We start from the raw sequence: 21493 nt of genomic DNA on the forward strand, positions 1-21493 counted from the left end.
AATGGAATTAGCGGAGTCTGGAGAGTCTGGAGTCAAGCCCGACAGCACAGATGTGCAATAACCAGCACAGAACCTCACTTTATAGCACAAAGACCTGGTTGCAGAACCCTACTTTATAGCACAAAGATCTGGTTGCAGAACCCTACTTTATAGCACAAAGATCTTGCTGCAGGCAGTTAAGTCTCTTATGAATGTTGATACTTGTCTGCTTACTTGAGCATACCACAGCTCTCTTTGAAGAGCCTGTTTTTACAATTCCTATTTTTGGTCACGTGGTCATCCAAATAAATTGTGGGGGGAAATGGTTTCTCTACGGGTACTAACTGCAATCGTCATTCTTTTTTTTCCCCCCATCTTCTTTCATTTTCCTGGCTAGAGTTAACATAGAGCGCTCGTGCTGTGCCAATTTATGTTCCTTTATATGGAGCTAATAAATGGTGCTCGGACTTCCTGTATAATTAAATTCCATATTTCTACGTTTAATTTACCTGCGCCGGACAGAAATCTTCTCAGTGGCCAGGCACCTCGATTAAAACAGTATAAAATAGCTTTTGCTGAGCTAGTTAATTTTCCTCTGATTTTCCTGGCTTCGTGACGAATGCCAAGTTGTCCGCGCGCTCCAAAGCGCATTACTAATTCATGTCGGGGTTCGTGTGAATAAATCATGAGGCGAGCGGGGCTGTCCCAGAGTAAGGTTTCACTATCATTGCCGTGAGCCCTTCCACGCCAGCGGGCGTGTTCGCCGCTGAGAGGCGGCTCTCCGCTCGCTCGCTCTACGCTGACTGCTCGCCGAGCTGCTGGGAGATAACTGATACGCTTCCTCGCCTCGTCTTCTACTTCATTAAAATCACCCGATGGTCTATGGCTTTTATTTTGATGTATCCTTTCCACCCTTTTCCATTCGCCGTCGAATAACTGGGATCCTCCGATTGCACTCTTGAGATCTTTATCCCCCATAAATGAGTGAATCCAATCAAAAGTTGTTCCAATACCTTGATGTCCCTCAAAGTACATTTGCATTGGCTATATAGGGTCAAAGACTAGTAAGTTTCTTTAGCTGTACCTAGGATTCAGTCAAAGCTAGACCTTAACTTTGACTTATAATTTATGTGTTTAATTTCTTTCACAATTTCTTTTTAAAAATAACAGTTTGGCACAGCCACCAATCACAAAAATGAATTCAGTGAATTGCATTCACTTTTTAAAAAGTGAACCAATTTTGCTAGTTACAACTTTGCTAGTTGTAAGTCAAAGTTAAAGCCCAGAAATTGAACCCAGGTCCGTATCTGCAGTCGGACCCTTTCTGCCCGCAGTGGTCCCACAAAGACCCCAAGCTTTGCCACTCTGAGCTAACAAACCCCGCCTGTGCGGCTGCTTCACTTGGGCTCTCAAGCCTTCGTTGGCCGTCACCCAAGCGGTCCCAACCTGAACATCTCCGCTCGGTAGAAAAGGTTGAGGTCCGTTCAGTACGCAGGCTGAGGATTCTTACCAGCGGGATAGGCAGGCAGAAGGCTGTGTGTTCATGGGCGTAATGCAGCGTCTCTACTGTTCCAGCCTGGGCCCCGAGGAGATGGAGATCCTCCTGCAGTTCATGTACGGGGCCACTCTGGACCTGCCCCTGGGAGCCAATCTATGGTATTGTGAGCTCCCCTCATCTTTCCCCACACCCTCTAGAACCCTTAGGTCCTCACAAATCACCTCTTATCCTCTTCTGTGTTAGAGTTCAAAGTGGAATAATCCCATTGGTACCAATTATAGTAATCATCATATTCCTAAAAAACATGATTTATTTAGAGCCTTTGTTGTTAGTGGGCAAAAGACACATTTTAAAGTTGAGTTGAAGGATAAGTTAAAATGGATGTTGTCATTATAAAAAGGGCCCAAGAGACACTGTTAATGACTGATAGTAAAAGCACAATGATGAAAGGTTGACTGCAGTGAAAGAACAATTAGGAAACTGTTAAAATTAGTTTATAAAAGGGTTTCTTTTTAAGATTTTGAAATCATTTTATTACAAGCTTGTGGGGCATGTGGGGCTCCTTAAATAAAAAAATATTGGATGATGCATTTAAAAAAAATATTTAGACCAAGTAGACCGAACAATTTTGGTGTTTGTTTGAACTGCACGTTTCAGCAGACATTTTCCCAAAATTTATCAATCAGCCCTGCAGAAATAACCCTTTAATGAGCTTGGTGCATGCTGAAATATGAAACCCTGGCTTAAGCGTATGGAGAACGTACATCGTCCCCATTCATCTGTGACTAAGTGATTCTTTTCCATTTGAAACTATACGCCTAATGAGTGACAGAAGCCAACCATTATAATCTACCGTAGGTGAAGTGAACAAGCTGTTGTCGTAACGACGTTAAGTCCGGCTTTGGACAGCGCGCGTACTGACCGAGGAATCCCGCCCCTCTCCCAGTCAGGTGGTCTACGCCGCGGACATGCTGGGCCTGGACGGGCTGAAGGATGTGGCGGAGGTAGTGCTGACGCGGGACTACTGCCGATTCTTCCCCAAGGTGGGCGCGCCCCGAACCTCGAACCCCAAACCCCAAGCGCCGTCCTCCACCGTGAATCACCCACTCTGCGGCTAACACAAATACTGCGTCTAGCTATTACTCCTGGCTACTCCGTCTGGCTTTAATGGAGCTAGAACCAGGCACATGAACGATGCTGGAGGCGAACGAACGTCAAGCTGTAGAGAAGGCGAGTGAGGAAGCGCAACTTCCAGGGAAGGTGTGCCACGAGTCTTTGTAACTCCTGTGATTATTGTAGTTGTTCTAAAACATGTTGATTAATTAGGTTCCCATAGAAAGCAATTTGGAAGAATTGACTTTCAGGATGCCTCGTGAAATCTTGTGCTTGTCCTCGGGGTGAAGGCTGCTTTGCAACTGAAATTGAGGAGAAAAGTTTAAAGACAGTGAATCGTGATCTGCGACAAACAAGGTGCAACAAACACCAAAGCCCAAAACTGTTCTGTTGCAGTGGAGGGAGAGGATCATGGTTGCCATTGTGGGTTATCACTGGCTGTGGGTTTAAGAAGGTTTTATGTTTTAAAGCATAGCGAATAGGCTCGAATGGCTAGTGGGCAGACTAATTATATGAAGGCAGATTCATTGCTTCACAAGATGTCCTGATCAAGATGGAGGAAGAAGCTCTTCCTTGCTGTTTATGGTTTTTCCTGTGGCCCCATGTATCAACATTGCATGCACAAATTCCATCTTAAGGGGTGTAGGATCATTTCTGCAGTAAATCATTTTGTGGGGATGTTCTACTTTCATACAGACATACAACTAATCAAAAACCACCACCTGCTTCACTACTTTGTGTGTGTGTGTACGCGCACACTTTCAATTTCTATGCTAACAGTAACATTTTTCCCCGTTTTGCTTTGGTTGAGCCATTTTGCTTTTATGATTCAGCACGCATCTTGGTTTTGGGAACAGCACATCTGTCATTCAAAGGTCACAGCTCATCCCTGTCATTTCTCTAAATGTCCTCATGTCTTTTGGCTTCGCGGGAAGCAGCCGTCACCCAGCTGGAACAGATGATGGGAACATGGCGTACACATCAAAAACATGGCTGTATTTCCTCATTTTCTGCAGAGTAATTCCATCTTCTCCTCCCCTTCTTTGGAATTAGGATAAATGTGCATCATGAACACTCTGGCTTTCTGTAGTGTTTGAGAGCTTCCGGAGGCTTGTCTTTATCTATGTGGAAACAGAGTCATGGGTTTATTTTGGGAGGAAAAAAGAAGTCTGCAAGAAATTATAATGGGATTCGCTCCACACTCCTCGGAGGGAACTTTTAATTGAATCCTTGCAGCAAATACCAAGAATCCAACCATCCTAAAGTAGTAATTGTCTTCATGGCACACCCCTTTGCCTTATATGAGAAAATAGATTCCCCAAAAACACTGGCCTGAATCCCCATTAACATTTCCACTTGGTCAACATTTGTCAACATTGACTTACAATTAAACACAAACATTTGGCTTTTTCTTTACAAACTCTGTTCAGTGAGTTGTTTCTCTGATTGCTGAACTTACCAATCTGTGGTGAAGAAAAAATACAAATAGTTCTTGCATTTAACATTCGAAGTTAGAGACACATGTTGATTGAATCCCAGCCATCCAGTTCCAAAATCACAGCTTGTGTACAAATGTCCATCAGAGAATGTATTCTCTTACACATGCTAAATAATTTAAATCTTTTTGTCAGCAACCATATAACGTATCTTCATAAAAATCACAGTCCATTGTTTGAACACAAATTATATTAAGAATCTGTAGAACATCAGTTGCCATATGATTGTTATTTTTTTAACTGACATTGTGCATTACGGTATCTGAAGCATTTGGCAGCCTTGTAAGGCCCTAAGTAATGAGGCAGTTTTCACTGAAGCACCTGTATCTTGTATGTATATGTAATATCACTGCTTAGTTTGATAGGGTGCATATTATTATGCATAATAATAACATACAGCACGGTTGGATATAAACCTCTTGTGCAGTTTTTTTGAAAACAGACAGTCTAGACAGCTAATCAGTTGACAAGCTCATGGAAAAAAAACAAACGGTAACGTGATGTTACTTGGGGAGACAACATGAACCAGTGCAGTCTTGGGGGTGTGTGTGTGTCGGGGTGGTGTGGGGTGGGGGGGGGGCTAGGGGTTTACAAAAGAAGTGTGTTAATGTGTAGGATGGAAAATTGTTCAATGTTATGTGAAACTGAATGAACTGTCCTTGACTTTTCCTCCTCAGCCAGTGGATGGGGTTCAGAAGTCCATTCTTGAGTGCCTTTCAATATCTCATTCCCTGGGCCTGGAGCGCCTGTATGGTTTTTGTGTAAGGTGAGTGAAGTGTCCTTGAACGTGTTGTGAATCTCATGTAATTTTTGAGGCATTGTTGAGTGAAAGCAGCAGTAAGCATCTTTCTGAAAATCCCTTAATATCTGCAACATATTAGACAGGATTTGTTGCCTCAGGCTGGTACCATATTTAGGTCACTTTGACATGCCTGTCTAAAAGATCTACAAAAAGTGGACTTAATTTGATTTAATTGAGTTAATGAACAAAGAATAATCACCACAGGAAGCATTCGGAAATAACCTCAACCTTGTTCTGGGTAGAACTTGGTCATTTGTTATGAACTAGACCCTCTCTCAATTGCAGTGGACGGTTAATGTAGTAAATATTACATTAATGGAAATATTTTAGTTTAATTACTGCCATGCCACCATAAAGTATCGACAAAGCTCTTGTCACACGCAATGAGCAAGCCATTGGGAGACTGTTGTTCTGCTCATACTATACTGCAGGGAATTCAGTTATGCTCTGATCCAACCAATATGAATCAGTGGACTATCTTAGCCGATATGAGTGCCAAATCAAGATGCTTGTATCAGTTGTTTGTTACCACAGAGAAATACATTTTCCCAGTGTTGTGGAAAGCTACTCTCTCTCAGTGGGTGGAGCTGTCATAGTCATGCTCTCTGTGTAATGTGTAGGAGTCTGATTTGTCTTTTTTTTTGGTCCTGTGCGATTCTCCTCGCTCATTGGACGCTTCCCCGGGGCATTATCCTCACTGATTGGTCTCTTTCAGGGGACGTTATTCTTCAGCTAAACATCAGCATCAGGGCCCACACACAGATGTAAACGAGAAGCAGGGAGAAGTATGTCAGAAGAAAGGGGAATATCCAGTACGTTTGTGGGTGTTTCTGAAGTGAGAAAATGTTTCAACATTCCTAATGTGAAACATCTTGTTTGTGCCACGCTGAGCATTAGAGAAGCTAAAACTCTGACGGAACAGTGGTCTTGACGTAGAGCTCATTTCCAACCAGCTCAGAGCTTTTGGTTTCAGTAAGTGCAAGCAGCCTCTGGAGGTGAGAGATTGAGGGTTGTGGGTTCAAATCCTGGGTTAGGCATTCTGGAGTAACCCTGAATGAGATATTTAATCCACACTTAAAATGCAATAACCTCAGTCAGAATAGACCGTCGGTGACGGAGGCTAGCTGTCGAAGGGCTCGGGGAAGATGAAGGGCGTGGGCGGGCGCATGTGCTCATTCTGGCGGGGGTGTTCCTCCTCAGGTGGGTGGCGGAACACTTTGTGAAGTGCTGGGCTGAGAGGAGTTTCGCCCTCCTGCCGACAGGGCTTCAGAGGCACTGCCTCACAACTGTGACCGAGGCAACGGTAGGTTTTTCCATGACATCACCTCCCGAGGGGTTTCCATGACCCCCCCCCCCCCCACCACACACACACACAAACACGCATACTCAACCCAGCCCAATCCCTCTCACACACACACAAACATCCTCTTCCCATTTTCCCACAGGCCTGCTGTGTTCCATATGGTACTTGGGAAAAGGCGAGACCCAAATGATCAAATGAACAAAATAATGACATCAGCCCACCTCATTCAATATCCTGAGTGAAAGAGGCTACACTGTTTGAAAGAACAATGCGGGCATTGACAGGCGCAGTGATCAGCACTCATAATTGAGCACGTCTGTTTTCTTTCTGCTCTGACACTCCACAGAGGAGGAGCAGAAAGAGATCAGCGAAGCTAAGACCGTACGAAATCCAGACTGCATTCTCAATGTCCTCTGTGTGCAGCTGCCTGGGCCTGCTGCCCCAACACATCCTGTTTTGTTGCTTTCATCAGGGGCTTCTGTTCCCACCCCCACTCCTTTTTTTAGATTACTGGGGGTTTTTTTGGGTGGGGGGGGGGGCTGGTTATTATTTACACTTTGTTAAATCTACATCGTTTCTTGCAGTAGCTGCACTCTCTGAGAGAAAAGGGGTATTACATAGTTCCTGATCATAACTCCACACCTTTTCTAACAAGTAATTAAATTGTTGTCGTTTTGGCCTAGATATTTTGAAATAATCTGTTTTAAAATGTCGGCAAATTTGTTTAAATAAAAAAAAATAGGTTTTTAGATTAAATGTATTGCGTGTCTGTCTACAGACGGTGAAGAACGTGGTGTCCCTGCTCTGCAGCAGTGAGCAGCTGATTGGCAGCTTGCCTGAGGTGAAGTGGGCCAAGCAGGCCCTGGCCTTGGCCAATGAGCTGCAGGAGGCGTGTCTACGCACCATCGTGACCCACCTCCCCGAGGTCACCCACACCGTCGCCTTCCACACCCTCCGAAGGGTAAGATCTGCACAGTTGTTTACTAAGTGTTTAATGCGCGTGTGAAATTCATTATGTATACTCCATTATGCATTCATGTAGTCAACATGCCTGAGCCGTGTACACACGTCTATTATTAATGTGTCCGATATGATAATGTTTTGTCATTGATGCTTTATAAATACTGTGACATGAATAATGAATGTATTTTTACAGTTTTTAATCTAACATTTCTTTTTATACATTAAATTTTTGTTTTATTTTGGTATCAAAAAGGGAACAACAATGTTACAATCTATAAAACAAGACATGTTCAGTACTATACATAATCTACAACATTTAGAACACCTTCACACACTCACACCAGACGGGGAATGAACATTCTCCTCGCGCGGGGGAAAAAGCGTCTCGGATCGAGCCAGCCAAATGCCGGAAAGCGCGGAATAAAATGCCTCTGTGCCGCGGTATAGTTTGAAGCGCGGGCTTTGGGGCCGCCGCGGGCTTTGGGGCCGCCGCGGGCTTCGGTGCCGAACGGCCTCTCGGCGGCCGCGTGGCTCTTGGCCTCGAGAGCGGCGCCTGTCCACTGACCCTGAAAACGAGAGAATTGAGTTAGGCTGCGTTACCAGTCAGTTATAACAGCGGATGCGTGTGATGAGGAAGCGCCACCGTGAGGAGGCGGGGACGACGGTGCTCGAGCTCATCCAGGGGAGCTGGGAGTCTGAAAAATACGTTCGCCAAATTAATTCGATAATTTTTCTGTTACCCTGAATTGCAGTTGAGTTGTAAAAATCGATAATAATCGATAATCAATAGAAATATTTTAAATGTATTTTTCATTAGTTTCAATAAATTGAATTTTTATTTGTTTGTGCCTTGAACAGAATGAGGTTGCATGTTAGGGTTGTATGATTGAGTTGTATTTGTATTTGCTTTTGTTACGGCACTCTGTGCTCCATTAAATAGCAGTTGTACCTGACGTATTGGAGCACATCGATCGCGTGCGCGCGTCGCGCTGACCGGCTATCGGATTCCGCGGCCGCTAGCGCGCCGCGTAGCCTCCGCGCTCAGAGCCTGGCGTGCCGTTGCAGGCGGAGGAGTTCAGCCTGGAGCCCCGCACGCTGAAGAAGATATGCGTGGCGGTCAGGGACGGCGTCGCCGTGGAGAACTGCTGCGGCCTCTTCGCCGCCGTGGACGCCTTGGCCGGCGACGAGGAGGAAGGGGAGGGGCTTCCGGAGGAGGACGGCGGCGGCGCCCAGGGAGGTCAGGAGGTAAAGAACGGCCATGATTCTAGCCCTACCAAAAAAAAAACTCCATGACAGCAAAAATTTCTTGGGTAATCTATCATTTTAAATAGAAATGGGTTGTGCTTTTAATTCATTTCCTTGGGTTTACTGTCACACGAGTTCAGTGCGTGTTACTTGCCTGCCCGACAGGTTGGCTCTCATAGGTAGCTAGTTCCCCTGCGAATTCGTTTGCACCCGTGTGGCGATACGATTCGGCTACGTAAGACCGCCATCAGCACAACATCATTTCACGTCATTTAACTTTTGAATATTTTTAGCCTCGTCTTAACTGAATATTTTTCTGAGTGTAAGTTTTTACAAAAACCACTTTTGTCTTTCAGTTTCGGCCTGCTGTGAAACCGCAGTTTTATAAAACGCGCTGTCCCGCGCTGCGCTCGACTTGTTCTCTCATTGCTGCGTTCGCCCGCTCTGCCACGCTCCCATTTCCCTGTAAATTGAATCGGTTCTGCTTGACCTGCGGTGGGGAGTTTGAGTCTCCCCGAGTGTGACGCGCTCATCCGGGCCCTCTCACATACGAAGGAGGGAAACCCGTCACGAGCGTGTGGCTCTCCGCACCTTTCTGCAGCGCGCTTCACTCTCGTTGGGGTGTAAGCTTCTTACTGGGCCAGTCCGGTGAATTTAGAGCATCGGCTGTTATGCCTGTTGCATCAGAGCTCCTGGTGCATCTGATTGCACTGGGCAGCGACTGGGCTCGTTGCCTAAAGGTTGCAAGTTCAACTCCCAAGTAGGACACTGCCGTCGTACCCCTGAACAAGGGGATATTTAAAACAAACCTCTGCCTGAATGCCTGAAGTTTTTGTAAACAGGAAGTCTGTTTGGCGATGCTTGATGATTTCTCTTGCGTTAGGTGTTGCGTACCTGCATGCGTGATTGACGCAGTTCAAACTGCTACCTGGTTGCCGACAAACTTGTTTTTTTTTCATCTGCCTGAGCCTCATATGAGATGAAGGAGGAAAAATAATTAAAAACCATGACTTTACCAAGCGCTTCATTCCTCAGATACCTCTTTAATCATTTTGCGAGATAGTTTTCACGGAGCATTCAAAACCAAGCAGAAAGATCATGGCCACCAATCCTTTCAGTGGAGTTCAACTTTCTAATTAATCATGTTTCAGAACTGTGCAGAAAATTGGCATTTTCGTAAAGGATCTGTGAAAAGTTTCAAAAATATTTCTGTCAAGCGTAACGAGACAGTCTGGCTGTTAGGAAGGCCATGTTGCGTGGTTTGAAGGAGCGTCAGACGGTCCAACCTAGCTAGTGCAATTTAGAATGGACCCAACCATGGAATTGATCACCGATAATATATACAGTAGTGCGTGAAACTCTTAAGTGTAAATGTCTGGATTTTGGGGTGAATTGGCATCTCAGGTGTTCCCACATGCCTGTGCCCTTTCTCAACAATAAGACGGTTCCTTCTAAAAGTTAGCACATGGAGTAAGCACCACACGCTCCTGTTTTAACTGCTCTCTCTATCTATCTATGTATCTATCTGTCTGTCTCTGCCTGTTCACTTATCTACCTATGCTGTATATATCTCTGCTTCTCTCTCTCTCTCTCTCTCTCTCTCTCTCTCTCTCTCCCCTTCTGTCACGCACCGTCAATCTCAGTTTTACTGCCGCCCTCTGAGGCGGTGGTTAAGCTGACCCGCCCGTAAGGTTGGCTTAATTGGTGACCTTGGTGTGATGGGGCACGTGTACCGCGATCAGGCCTCGGCCCCGGGGGGAGCCGTGAGCGCCGCGGGGCAGGGGGGCGGGGAGGGGCGGGGAGGGGGGCGGCTCTAATCCGGACCCCGCGCCGCTCTTTATGGACGCGCGGCGAGCGGAGGGGCGGGAGCAGAGGCGAGCCTCCAGCCCCTTCAGCCGGTGACATCAACGATTTAGCTCGGGCAGATCAAGTAGACTCGGCGAGGAATAATGATCGGTTGCCATGGCGACGGGGCTCTGAGCAGCTGCTGATTCGTTCTCGCGCTTGCCTTCCACCACCCCCCACTCACTCTCTCTCTCTCTGTCTCTCTCTCGCTCTCTCTCTCTCTCTCACACACACACACACACACACGCACGCTCTCTCCCACTCCCTCCCACTCCCTCTCTCCCAGTCTTTCAGGCAGGAGGTGCGGGCTCTGCGCGCGAGGCTCTGGACCTTCCTGCTGCAGTCCTTCTACGCCGTTCGCCACACGCAGGGATGGCGCAGCCTGTCCCTCAAGCACAGGGAGCGAATACAAGCAGGTAGGAGAGGACATTTTATAATCCGGGCTTTAGCAGGGAGAGGCAATCCACCCCCACCCCCCACCACCCCCCGCGCCGAGTTCAGCGAGGATACTCACGGTAGTCGTGCTGCAGATTACCGTACGCGTTAGCGCGTTAGCGACGTAGCCCTCCGGCTTCACTATTATGAAGTGTCCCTCTGCCCCGAGGCGCGAACCTCTGACCGATAAGCAAGGGTAGCCCACTGCCCCTCTGTTACAGCGGCTGAGCGCGTCCGTCCGTTGTGCGACCGGTGCGCTCTCGGTGCTCCGCTAGCCTGATCTCACCCTGTTTGGCGCACGGGGGGACCTTGTCGGGGATGCAGGAAACGCGCTAGCCTGTGTTTTGTTCTCCGCAGAAGGGTTGTGAAAGGCCAAGTCCTCAATGGCTTTCCTCCGCAGAACCGAAAAACAACAAACAGGAAATGACTAATGCGCTCTGTTTGTATGCTGCTCTGCAATGTGAGACGCAGGAATGCAACGCATGAATTATTCACCCGACAGGGTTCTGATTTCTCTTTGATGTTCCTTTCTGCTGGAACCACCCCCACCCCCCTTCCTTATGACACAGTAACAAGCACACGCTGGTGGACTGGTCTTCCTCACACCGGTTCTGATGATGCAGCCTTCTCAGGAGAAGAGAGGTGCTTTGAAAGGAGCTTTTTTTATTTTTTTAAAACCAGCTCTCCAGATGCTGCTCGGTGGCGGCTTTTGAGAAAATATTAAAGCATCCCCAGATTCCTGCTCTCCCGTGTTATCCCCCCCCACCATGTTTGTATTCATTGTGCTGCCTATTGGCCAGATCTCCCTTGCAAAATAGACAATGTATCTCAGTGGGATCCTCCTGCTAAGACAAAAGTTAAATCACTGCAATGAGAACTATGTTAAATCCCTTCCCTTGGAGATTAATGGGAAGCTGGCTGTTGTATCAGAGGCAGTTGTAGCATTTGTAATGTCATTCAGTGAGAAGAGAGGTGCTTTGAAAGGAGCTTTTTTTATTTTTTTAAATATGCTGCTCGGTGGCGGCTTTTGAGAAAATATTAAAGCATCCCCAGATTCCTGCTCTCCCGTGTTATCCCCCCCCACCACCCCCACCCCTTTCCCCCGATAATGAGAATCCAAAGGGTCGCGCTTCGTTGGAAATTCTCCGCCTCCAGACCTGCTCCGTCTTTGATGTCGCGGCTGTGATTTGAACCCAGCGCAGATTAAAGGGAGGGAATTCTGACTGTCCAACCCAACGCGAGGTGCGCCGGACATCTGTGAGAATCTCTCCCGGTCTCGGCCCGTTTGAAGCAGGCGCCTTTTAGAATTTGGGATGTTGGGGCGTCGCGCGGAAAAAAAAACATTTGAGGAAAATCTGGAATGCCACCTGAAGAACGCTGCTCTCCGGTGGGGTAGCCCTGCTTTCTCCTCGCAGCGCTTGTTCCATTTTTAATGACGCTGTGGTTTGTCTCTTCCCCGTAGCTGCTCTTGACAAAGGGGACGGTAGGAGACTTGGGAAGAAACCCATATTCACCAGCTCGCAGGTAAAGTGTGAAGTAAACATTGTATAATTCATGCCGTGTGCTTTTGAACGAGGCTTTTTCTCTCTTTCGGTAGCACAGTGAATTCAGTAACGGAATTGTCCTGGTTAGACGTGCTGTAATGCTGAATGCCTGTTTGTTGTGTTGCAGTTTACTAACACGCATTTGTTGCAATGTGTCTTTCTGTTTTGGATGTACATGTTTGTATTCATTGTGCTGCCTATTGGCCAGATCTCCCTTGCAAAATAGACAATGTATCTCAGTGGGATCCTCCTGCTAAGACAAAAGTTAAATCACTGCAATGAGAACTATGTTAAATCCCTTCCGTTGGAGATTAATGGGAAGCTGGCTGTTGTATCAGAGGCAGTTGTAGCATTTGTAATGTCATTCAGTGTGTGCGTTTTTGCTGGGGCTGTCCCAGAAGTTCTCTGTGAATGCACTTTTGAAGCCTGTGATAGGGAGGCGGAGAGTTGTCTGTTCTCTGCCCCTCCCCTCCGTTGCAGACTGCTGATTAGTGTCCTTCCTTCTCTGGTACAAAAGCCACTTTCCCTTCAGTTCCAGCTCCTTAAATACAATGGAACTTGTGCCCTAGCTCATTGTGTGTAATTGCATGCCACTAGCGCTTGAGTAGCTGGTGTTTGTGGAGGTAAATGTTGAGCGCGTAGCGTGGAGGCTGTTGGGTGCGTGCTGTACTCACGACGCTGGGCTGTGTCTCTCAGCAACAGAAACGCGTGAAATGCCCCGCGTCCCCCCCGGCCCCCTCTGAGAGCCCCCGCCTGCCCAGGCCTCAGGACCCCCCCCAGAGCCAGCACCGCGCCGGGAGCGCCACCCCAACCGCAGCAGGGAGGATGAAGTCGGAAGGCTCGGGGCAGGGCGCCGCCGGGAGGGGGGCAGGCAGCGAGGCCCCCAAGGGCAAGAACGCCAGGGCCAAGGCCCCCCCCGAGGACAGGAGCGCCGCCGCCAAGGCCAAAGCGCCGGTCAGGGCCAAACCGGAGCTCAACGGCGCCGCCAAAGCGGAGGACAGGGCCCGGCGGGAGAACTCGGCCCCGGTCGCCAACGGGCCCCGAGGCTCCCCTGTGGGGAGAGGGGGCAGAGAGCCGGAGAAGAAGGCCAATCCGGGAGCAAGGCCCAAAACCGGCCCCGCCTCCTCCTCCGCCGCGACCGCCCAACCCAGGGCCGGCAAGCCGCAGAGGGCCGCCTCAGGGATGGACTCGCCCCGGGGTCCGGACGGCGCCGGCCCCGCCCCCGGCCCCGCCCCTGCCACCAGTGCCTCCGCTTCCAGCAGCGCCTCCCCAGAGAACGGCTCCAACAGCCCCCGAAGCTCCACCCCAGGTCTGAATGCCCCGCCCAAACACACACGTTCTAATTAACTTACACCTGTCATTCACTTGCTAAAGTGAGAATCAAGGTGAAATAGCTAATAGAAGTATGTTTCCTAAAAAGGAATCGAGTATAGTATAGTATGGTAATACAGTATAGTATAGTATAGTACAGTACAGTATAATATAATATAGTGTCATATAGTATAGTACAGTATAGTGTAGTATTGTATAGTATTGTATAGTATAGTAGAGTAGAATAATGCTCATACTCTGCCTGCATGGATATCATGTAGGCATAAAACACACCCCCCTTTGTTCTTAGTGCAGTCATTTGTTTTCTTCCCGATTTGGTGGCGGGTTCCGAAGGAAAACCGGGGCCGCGGCATTAAATGTCAAATCCCAGAGCCCCTCGCGCACCGAAGCGTGACCGATCGCCTCTCCCTCTGCCAGAGGGCGGGAACGGCGCCGTCACGGCGACCCAAGAGCGTCTGCTCATGGCCGATAACGCCCGCTCCCCCCCACGACACCCTGGCTGTCCGCCGCACGAGCCACCTCATTACACGCCCATTAGCCACGGCCGCGTCGTGCGGAAAACCCCGCGGACGAGCCGCGTGGACTCCCCTCCCCCCAGTCTCCCCCTGACAGCGCCATATTCATTACCGCTAATGCACAGCCTTGTCACCTCACTGCTTCCACACAATTGCCTGCCCCCATTAATTGACAGTTACTTGTCAGCGATGTATGGATGCCCACCATTGCGTACTGAAGGGAAAAATAACGCACAAGATTTTCAAGAAAACTGCCATTTCCCTGTGCCCTAGAAACACGAGCTGAGAGGACGCAGGACCGTCCCGGCACAGATACGCCTGTGTTTACTGGCGGTAAATTGGTAAATAAGCGTGGGCGGTTCACCTTTCTGCGAACGGTTCTTCTGTACCGCAGATTTTTTCTGCCTCGTTGACGTACTGAGCTAGTGCCTCTGCTCTCCTGGCGTAAATGCATCCTGGTTAATTTGGGAATGAGGAAGTTTTGTCCTTCGGTTTAATGCAGTTAATGATGCTGCTGTTTCCCTTGTGGGTCATTTCCTCTTTGTCCGGAATACAATTGTAGAATAATCTTCATTAGCGTCTGGTGCCTCTCAGCTGTGTAGGAAACCATTTTAATTAGCTATAAAAATCTGCTGCTTGTGTTAAAATGTAGAAGCTTTATAATAATAATAATGGGTTGTAATTATTGGGCACTTTTCACAAACATTAGTGTACAGACAAGTTTGGCAAATGAAACTGAGTAATTTTAGTAAAAGCCATCAAAGAAAGATTTCAGTCATTTCTGGTTACCTAAAAGGTTCAAAAGTATAGCGAGCAGCTCTCTCCTAGCCAAAATATATGAACTGTTCAATGTGATGGGAGCAGGTCCAAAGTCAGAACAGCCAGCTTCAATCCTGTTGTGATCTTTTCTTTGGTGCAGGTCACAAGCCGAAGAGCACTACCCAGATTACAACCAGGTCACCGCTGACCAAGACCGGTCAGAAACCGGAGCCTGGAAAGGCTAACAGGTAAGGCCCAAACTCTCCCCTTTCTCCACCCAGCTGGAGGCTCTGCTGCCCCCAAGTGGCAATATTTTATACTGCAACATTCACAGCGCCAGTGTCATCGCTGGTCAAGAGCTTAGGGAAGTCCAGCTTCTGCTGTGTAAAACAAAGTTATGTATGTTAATGTTCTCTGTACAAGCTAACTAACGTAACTATTTTTGTGAAGAAAAAAAATCTTGCTTTTAATTTGTTAAGTTGATTTATTTAATTTAATAAAAGTAGAAAATTATCATTTAATCCAGGCCTATGAGGTTTCCATACTGGACCCATGTCATATTTCACCTTTCACATTAGCTCAGTGGAATTTTCATGTAAAAGCCGTACCTATATTGCCAGAAATTAATGTCTAACGATTAAATGACACGACTAAAGCCCAAAACACCAGGCTTTGTTGACTCATTAAACGACTGCTCTTGTGATCGAGCCCTTCCGAGTTTTCCGATAATCAATTTCGAGCTCGGCTTCTTGTCGGCGCGTTAGCATTGATCCGTTACTCGCTTTCATCGACCGCCGTAGCGCGGCAGGCAGGGCGTCTGCGAGAGAGGCAGCCGGCAAGGCCAAGCCCCCCCCGTCGGGCAGGGCCGCGGCAGCCCCGCCCGGGCCCAGAGCAGAGCCGAAAGGGAGGAGCGCACCCTCAGGTCTGGAGGAGAACCACGGTGAGCAGCCCCACCCCACCCATACACCTCTGTTGTATGCAGCCTCCGTTGCCTTCTATTGGCCAGTCGCCTCTTCCTGCTTCCTATTCTGAAGCCAGGAAATCTTTGTATGTTTCTCTTGTGTGTTGTAATGTCTTTTATTTCTGTTTTTAACCTGAGCTCCATTAACTTTGCGTTGGCAATAAAGTATTGAATTGGAAATTGTATGCAGTACCATAAATATTGCATTGAGATAAGTCTTAAGTATATATTTTAGTCACTTGTATTTCTATTACTTCTTTTTCCGAACTAAGACAAAACAATTGTCAATGAGGTGAGACATTTTGACTCATTTCAAGATTTGCCAATGGGGTAAGATAATTTCACTCATCAAGCAAAAAGTTAAGGCAAATAAAATGAAAAGTCTCATTGCAGGACTAAAACACTTCAGACAGAGTTTGTTTGTGGAATGGTGACGCGTTTCTGCGTCTCTGTTTAGGCTCCAGGCCCGCTTCGGCTGCGAGCGAGCGGAAGACCGCCTCTCCCCGAAAAGAGGAGGGCAAGGGGAGCCCCCGATTGGCCGCAGCGGGGGAGAGAGGGGCCGGCGAAGCGGCCAAGAGGAAGGGCGTGAAGACCACGCCCGCCGCCGGACCGGAGGCCAAACCCAGCGCCAAATTGACGAAGCCTGGCCCCGCCCCCTCCAGACAGAGCCCCCTCCCTCCGAACAGAAGCGGGCCGAAGCAGAAGGGCTCCTCGGAATCACCCGTGGGGAAGCCGGCCCCCAGGCAGGCGGGGCCGGTAAAGCAGCCCCCTTCCAGGGCCAAGAAGCAGGCGGCCAATGAGAAGGAGGCCTCCCCTCGCGAAAGCCTGGACTCCAAAGAAGCTGAGACCGGTACCGGTGCTTCTGCGGCCTTCCTGGGAGCGGGGGCGGAGTCGGAGGCGGAGCTTTCCCAGCAGGGAGCGGCCGAGGCGGGGGCGTTGCCGCAGCTCCTCGACGTCACCGCGTTACCACTCGGCTCTCGCGGCAAAGGAGGCGGTTTGACCCTCCAGCCCGTGGCTGCGGGTCCTGATGAGCCGCGCGTTCCCGGCGAAAAGCCGGATCAGTGGGCGGAGCCAGAACCTGGGGCCGCAGCGGACGGAGCGCAGTCAGACCGGCCCCCGGCCCCGGAACCCGCACGAGGCAGACTCACGGAGGGAGAGGAGAGCGCGGGGAAACAGGCGGCCGGCCCACCCATCCCCTCCCGCCTCTACGCCGGGCATGGACGTGGGCTGGGCCCCCCGGACCCCCCCGCGGGCAGCCCCGGCGGTTCGGAGACCCCCCCGGAGGACCCGTGGGGCGGCCCGCGCCACCAGGCCAGCCCCGAGTCGGAGACCGGCAGCGCCACCACCTCGTCGGACGACATCAAGCCGCGGTCGGAGGACTACGACGCGGGCGGCTCGCAGGACGACGACTGCCCCAACGAGCGCGGCGCCTCCAAGTGCGGCACCATGCGCTGCCCCGACTTCCTGGGCCGCAGCAGCAGCGACACCAGCACCCCCGAGGAGCTGAAGGCCTGCGACAGCGGGGCGGGGCTCCGCGTGGAGGTCCGCCTGCGGGGGCGGGACTGCGCCGACCCCTTCCACGCCCACTCCACCAGCGAGGAGGAGGCGGCCCGGAGGAGGCCCCGGTCCTGGCTGCCGCGGGGGGACGACGCCCCCGGGGGGGACGAGCCGGCTCAGGACGAGGAGCCCGCCAGCGCCAAGGGCGCCCCCGACCTCGGGCTCTTCTCCGACGAGGGAGAGGACGAGGAAGAGGGAGGGGCGACGGGGGACGAGAGGTCGGAGGTGGAGGTCGCCCGCGGGGAGGCCCCGCCCCCGCCCCCGCCCGCCGACCCCGCCCCTCCGTTCCGGGGCATCGTTAACCCCGCCTTCGAGGACGCGGGCGAGCCGGCGAACGAGCTTCCCGACTACCAGCCGGCGTCCGGCTTCCGCCGCTCGGTGCTGCTCTCCGTGGACGAGTGCGACGAGCTGGCGTCCGAGGAGGGCGTGGCGCAGAGCCCCCCGCGCAGGCCGGGAGGCCCCCTCGTGCCCTGCGACGTGTTCGAGAGCGACCCCCGCGACCCCCGTCCCGACTCTCGCTCCGCTTCGAGACGCCCGAGAAGCACGCCCAAAGATCCTCCCGCTCCAGAGAGCGCGGGGGAACGAGACGCCGTGACGACCATGTCGCTCGCGGAGACCCCTGGGAAAGAGCGTGAGGGCCCCGGGGCGGGAGGCTTCAAAGCCGGCCCCCTGCTCGCAGACCCCGACGCCCGTGACCTCCAGCCCCAGGAGAGGCCCTGCCGCTTGGACCTCCGGAACGCCGAGCGCTACGGCGACGGGAACTCTCCGGCCGAGCCCGCGGACGCCAAGAAGGCGGACTTGCGCCTGGACTTGCGCGAACCACAACTGACAATGAGCGATCCCACACACACTGCCACTTCCCCAGCAGGTAACGTATGATCTCAGGACCTCTTAGGTCACATCCAAAACCCAGCCATTACCCAGAAGTCTGCCCACCCGTACAAAGTGCCCTCAGCGTCATAAAGTAAGCTGTGGGCCAGCTGCTCAGACACACCCAGACACCTCTCTGAACCTCACTGCCTACACTGAGGTAACTACACTTAACTTTCTCAAGGAACACAATGCCTGCTCCTCAAAGAATATTCTAGAATCCATGTTAATGCTAATTCTTCCTCTGCTCATCTCGTTCAAGCTCAGATCAAATGATTAATCATAACAGTGTGCCCAAGTGGTCTGATAACATGTTCAATCTAATTACTTTTTTGACATACATTTTATTTGTATCAAAATAAATTTCTACGACTGAGGGCAATATTAGAGTGGAGGTTGGGTGGGTCCAAAAATCAACGATGAGTCATCACGCTATAATCATTTTTGACAACTAAACTACCTTTGTTCTGAGGCACAATGCCCTTAAGCTCAGTTTACAAACTAAAAGGGTAAAATCGACGTTTATTTTCAAAATTGTCTGCGTGTTGCACGGCACGCTGGTTAAAACCTGCCTTGTGACAAGGCTGTACTACACTTCCTACAATGCACTTTGATGTACATAACAATTCAATTGTTTACCTAGTTGTTTCTTTAAATAAGTCTTTGAAACCCTTGTCAGTTTTATTTAATTTGAAATTCTGAATGTTTGTGCTAATGAAAAGCACCCTGTGACTTTGCATCACATGTGATGTGTGTGTAACAATGGTACAACAGCAGCATGGTGCGAAATTGATTTCATTGGTCCATTCGAATGGAACCTACATGGAAAGGTCCGTACTGTGTGGACCGCGCTCAACAGCTGTCATAAGGACCATTTTTCTTTTGAGCAAGGTGTATGTCTGTGCTAGGATCAGTGTGTGGTTTGCGTGTCCGATCCTCTTAAGTCTGTATTTGCCTCTGTCTGCTGAAGCTAGAAACTCTCGCATGCTGGTATTGCATTTCTGTTCTCTGTTCTACGAGCCCTGCCAACGTCTGTGTTTCCTGGCGTAGTTCATTTCTGTGTGTATTAATTTTTTGTTTTATTATTCATTCATTTTCTTTTATTTCATCTGCTAGAATGTGGTGTTTCTAGTCAGTAGATGACCATTTAGGTGATGCAACTGTGGCTTTCACTGTTGCTGACGGTGGTCTGTTGTTCTTTCGGTATACTGTTGTAGTGCCGCCAGTTTTATCTGTACTTGATGTTTTTGGTAGATGTTCCACAATTCTGTTATGTCTCTCTTTTTCACACTCATGATGCACCAGTTGGCTGTCATATTAGAAGCTTGATAACCTGCTGCTCTTGCAATAATCAGTCCCTCCATCTGCTGACAGTGATATCTTCTCTTTATATTAATTTGCCTACATGAGTTCTTTCTCCCTGCTCAGCAACCACTGTTAAAGTTGACAAGACCTGTCTGTATGTATCAACTGTATGTTGAACTGAAGTAAGATTAGCAATATTCCATGCCCATATGCTTTTATTATACGAGCCTGTGAGGCAGATTTTCAGGGCATGCTGGGTGTTTAACAGAAAAGTACCAAAAATCAAACTACATGTAATGTTAAGCACATTTCTATTCCTTACTGTTTAATTAGTTTTGTATATCTACAATATATAAATATCACTTCACATGTAAAAGGAAATAACTAGTGCCTGAACAAGCAACACTCAACGGTTTATTGAACTGCCATCACTGTATCATGATTTGCTGTGCTTGGAAGAAAGCAGTTGATAAAAGAGACACATTCAGAAAAGCATCCCTTACCTTTACAGCAGCTGTTCTCTCACATCCCAAAACTACAGTGAAGTACCTGATGTAGAGATCCTGGAGACATTGGCATTATGTTAACTGCCAGAACGTGCTGACCCTAACCAGGTGGCTGTTTACATGCATTTATAGTGGCAGTTCTAAAATGACTTGCCGTTTTATTTACAGACAATGCTAGCAATGTTGCAGCAACTTCAGGGAAGTTTCTGTGACCTTGACTGTGTGTCAAATAGAAATAAGAGGGTGCAGTTGCTTTAAGGGTGAAACCTCCTGTGACCTGTTTTCCAAATGACCACTACATCTGCTGAATTGTCAGTGTAATGATTTTTTTTTAAATACATAACAATGAAACCATTTTGACATTGTGTAGTATTGTCAATTGTTTCTAGGGGACTTAGATGATTGTGACAGACTGGATCAAACCTCCACATATGACCGCCGCCCATCCAAAACCCTCTCCCCCATTTATGAGATGGATGTGGGAGAAGCCTTTGAGCAGAGCTCGGACCTGGACAGGTGCACTGTGGGGCAGCCGGAGCAGCCACGCAAGGAGGAGGAGGAGGAGAAGGTGGAGGAGGAGGGGGAGAACAGAGAGTTTGCACAGCGGGACTGGACTCTGCTTCGCCAGCTGCTCTCAGACCAGGACTCCAGCCTGGGCATCATAAACTCGGTCCCGGAGGACCTCAACCTGGCCCAGTACCTGATCAAGCAGACGCTGGCGCTGTCACGGGACTGCCTGAAGACGCAGGCCATGCTGCCCCACGAAAAGGAGACCTTCAAGAGGTGGGCGGAGCTCATTTCGCCCCTGGAAGACTCCACCGCCAGCATCACCGTCACCAGCTTCTCCCCGGAGGACGCCGCTTCCCCACAGGGCGAGTGGACCATTGTGGAACTGGAAACGCATCATTGACGGCAGGAAGGGGGCAGGGCCTAAATGCCACCACTTTGTAAACATTACATTTCTAACCAGACCGTTTTTTCTGCCTGTCTGGAATAAGGATTTTTTTTTTTTTTTTTTTTTGCTTTTCCTCCTGTTGGTTTGTTTGCTTTTTGATGAACCTTCAGTATTTGGAGTTTCTTGCTTCTTCTGCTGTTTTTCACTTTTCATATACCTTTTGAAGTACTAAAAAACTATTTGTGTAACAGACATTTGGACAGAAATTAGCAGTTTTGCATGTGAACATTTTGTATGTTTAACTGTTTATGTGATATTGATGCGACCTTTGTAAAAAAAAAAAAAAAAAGAAACAAAAGGCGTATGTCTTTCGCATAGCTCTATCTTGAAATGATAATGCGTTGGACAGTGGTGTCTCCCCCGAAAATGGAAAATGTGTCAAGATTTTATCAACACTCATTGTAGTATAAGATAAAATAAAGCATTTGTGGTTAGAAAAGCACAGCTGCAGAAAAAAAGCTGATGTTCAGAATAAGTTGATGTACAGAGAACACATGATTCCACAAACAA

General features: G+C 49.1%; 1 protein-coding gene across 3 annotated transcripts in view; it reads left to right on the plus strand.

Moving 5' to 3' along the window:
- btbd8 (BTB domain containing 8) overlaps nt 1-21306 on the plus strand; it is a 40636-nt gene extending 19330 nt beyond the window's left edge. Inside the window, exons 7-19 of one of the 3 annotated variants that reach the window (XM_035414159.1) lie at nt 1555-1635; nt 2424-2520; nt 4764-4852; nt 6089-6191; nt 6970-7152; nt 8220-8399; nt 10531-10660; nt 12142-12203; nt 12920-13532; nt 14990-15077; nt 15630-15769; nt 16248-18215; nt 20418-21306. In XM_035414159.1, coding sequence (XP_035270050.1) covers nt 1555-1635; nt 2424-2520; nt 4764-4852; nt 6089-6191; nt 6970-7152; nt 8220-8399; nt 10531-10660; nt 12142-12203; nt 12920-13532; nt 14990-15077; nt 15630-15769; nt 16248-18215; nt 20418-20938 — 4255 coding nt within the window. In that variant the 3' untranslated portion in view covers nt 20939-21306. The remainder of the gene's footprint in view (nt 1-1554; nt 1636-2423; nt 2521-4763; nt 4853-6088; nt 6192-6969; nt 7153-8219; nt 8400-10530; nt 10661-12141; nt 12204-12919; nt 13533-14989; nt 15078-15629; nt 15770-16247; nt 18216-20417) is intronic. The other 2 variants (XM_035414160.1, XM_035414161.1) reach the window with 2 other exon arrangements.
- The last annotated feature ends 187 nt before the right edge of the window (nt 21307-21493 follow it).

The sequence above is a fragment of the Anguilla anguilla genome, chromosome 4 (assembly GCF_013347855.1).
Source record: "Anguilla anguilla isolate fAngAng1 chromosome 4, fAngAng1.pri, whole genome shotgun sequence".
Lineage (NCBI taxonomy): Eukaryota > Metazoa > Chordata > Actinopteri > Anguilliformes > Anguillidae > Anguilla > Anguilla anguilla.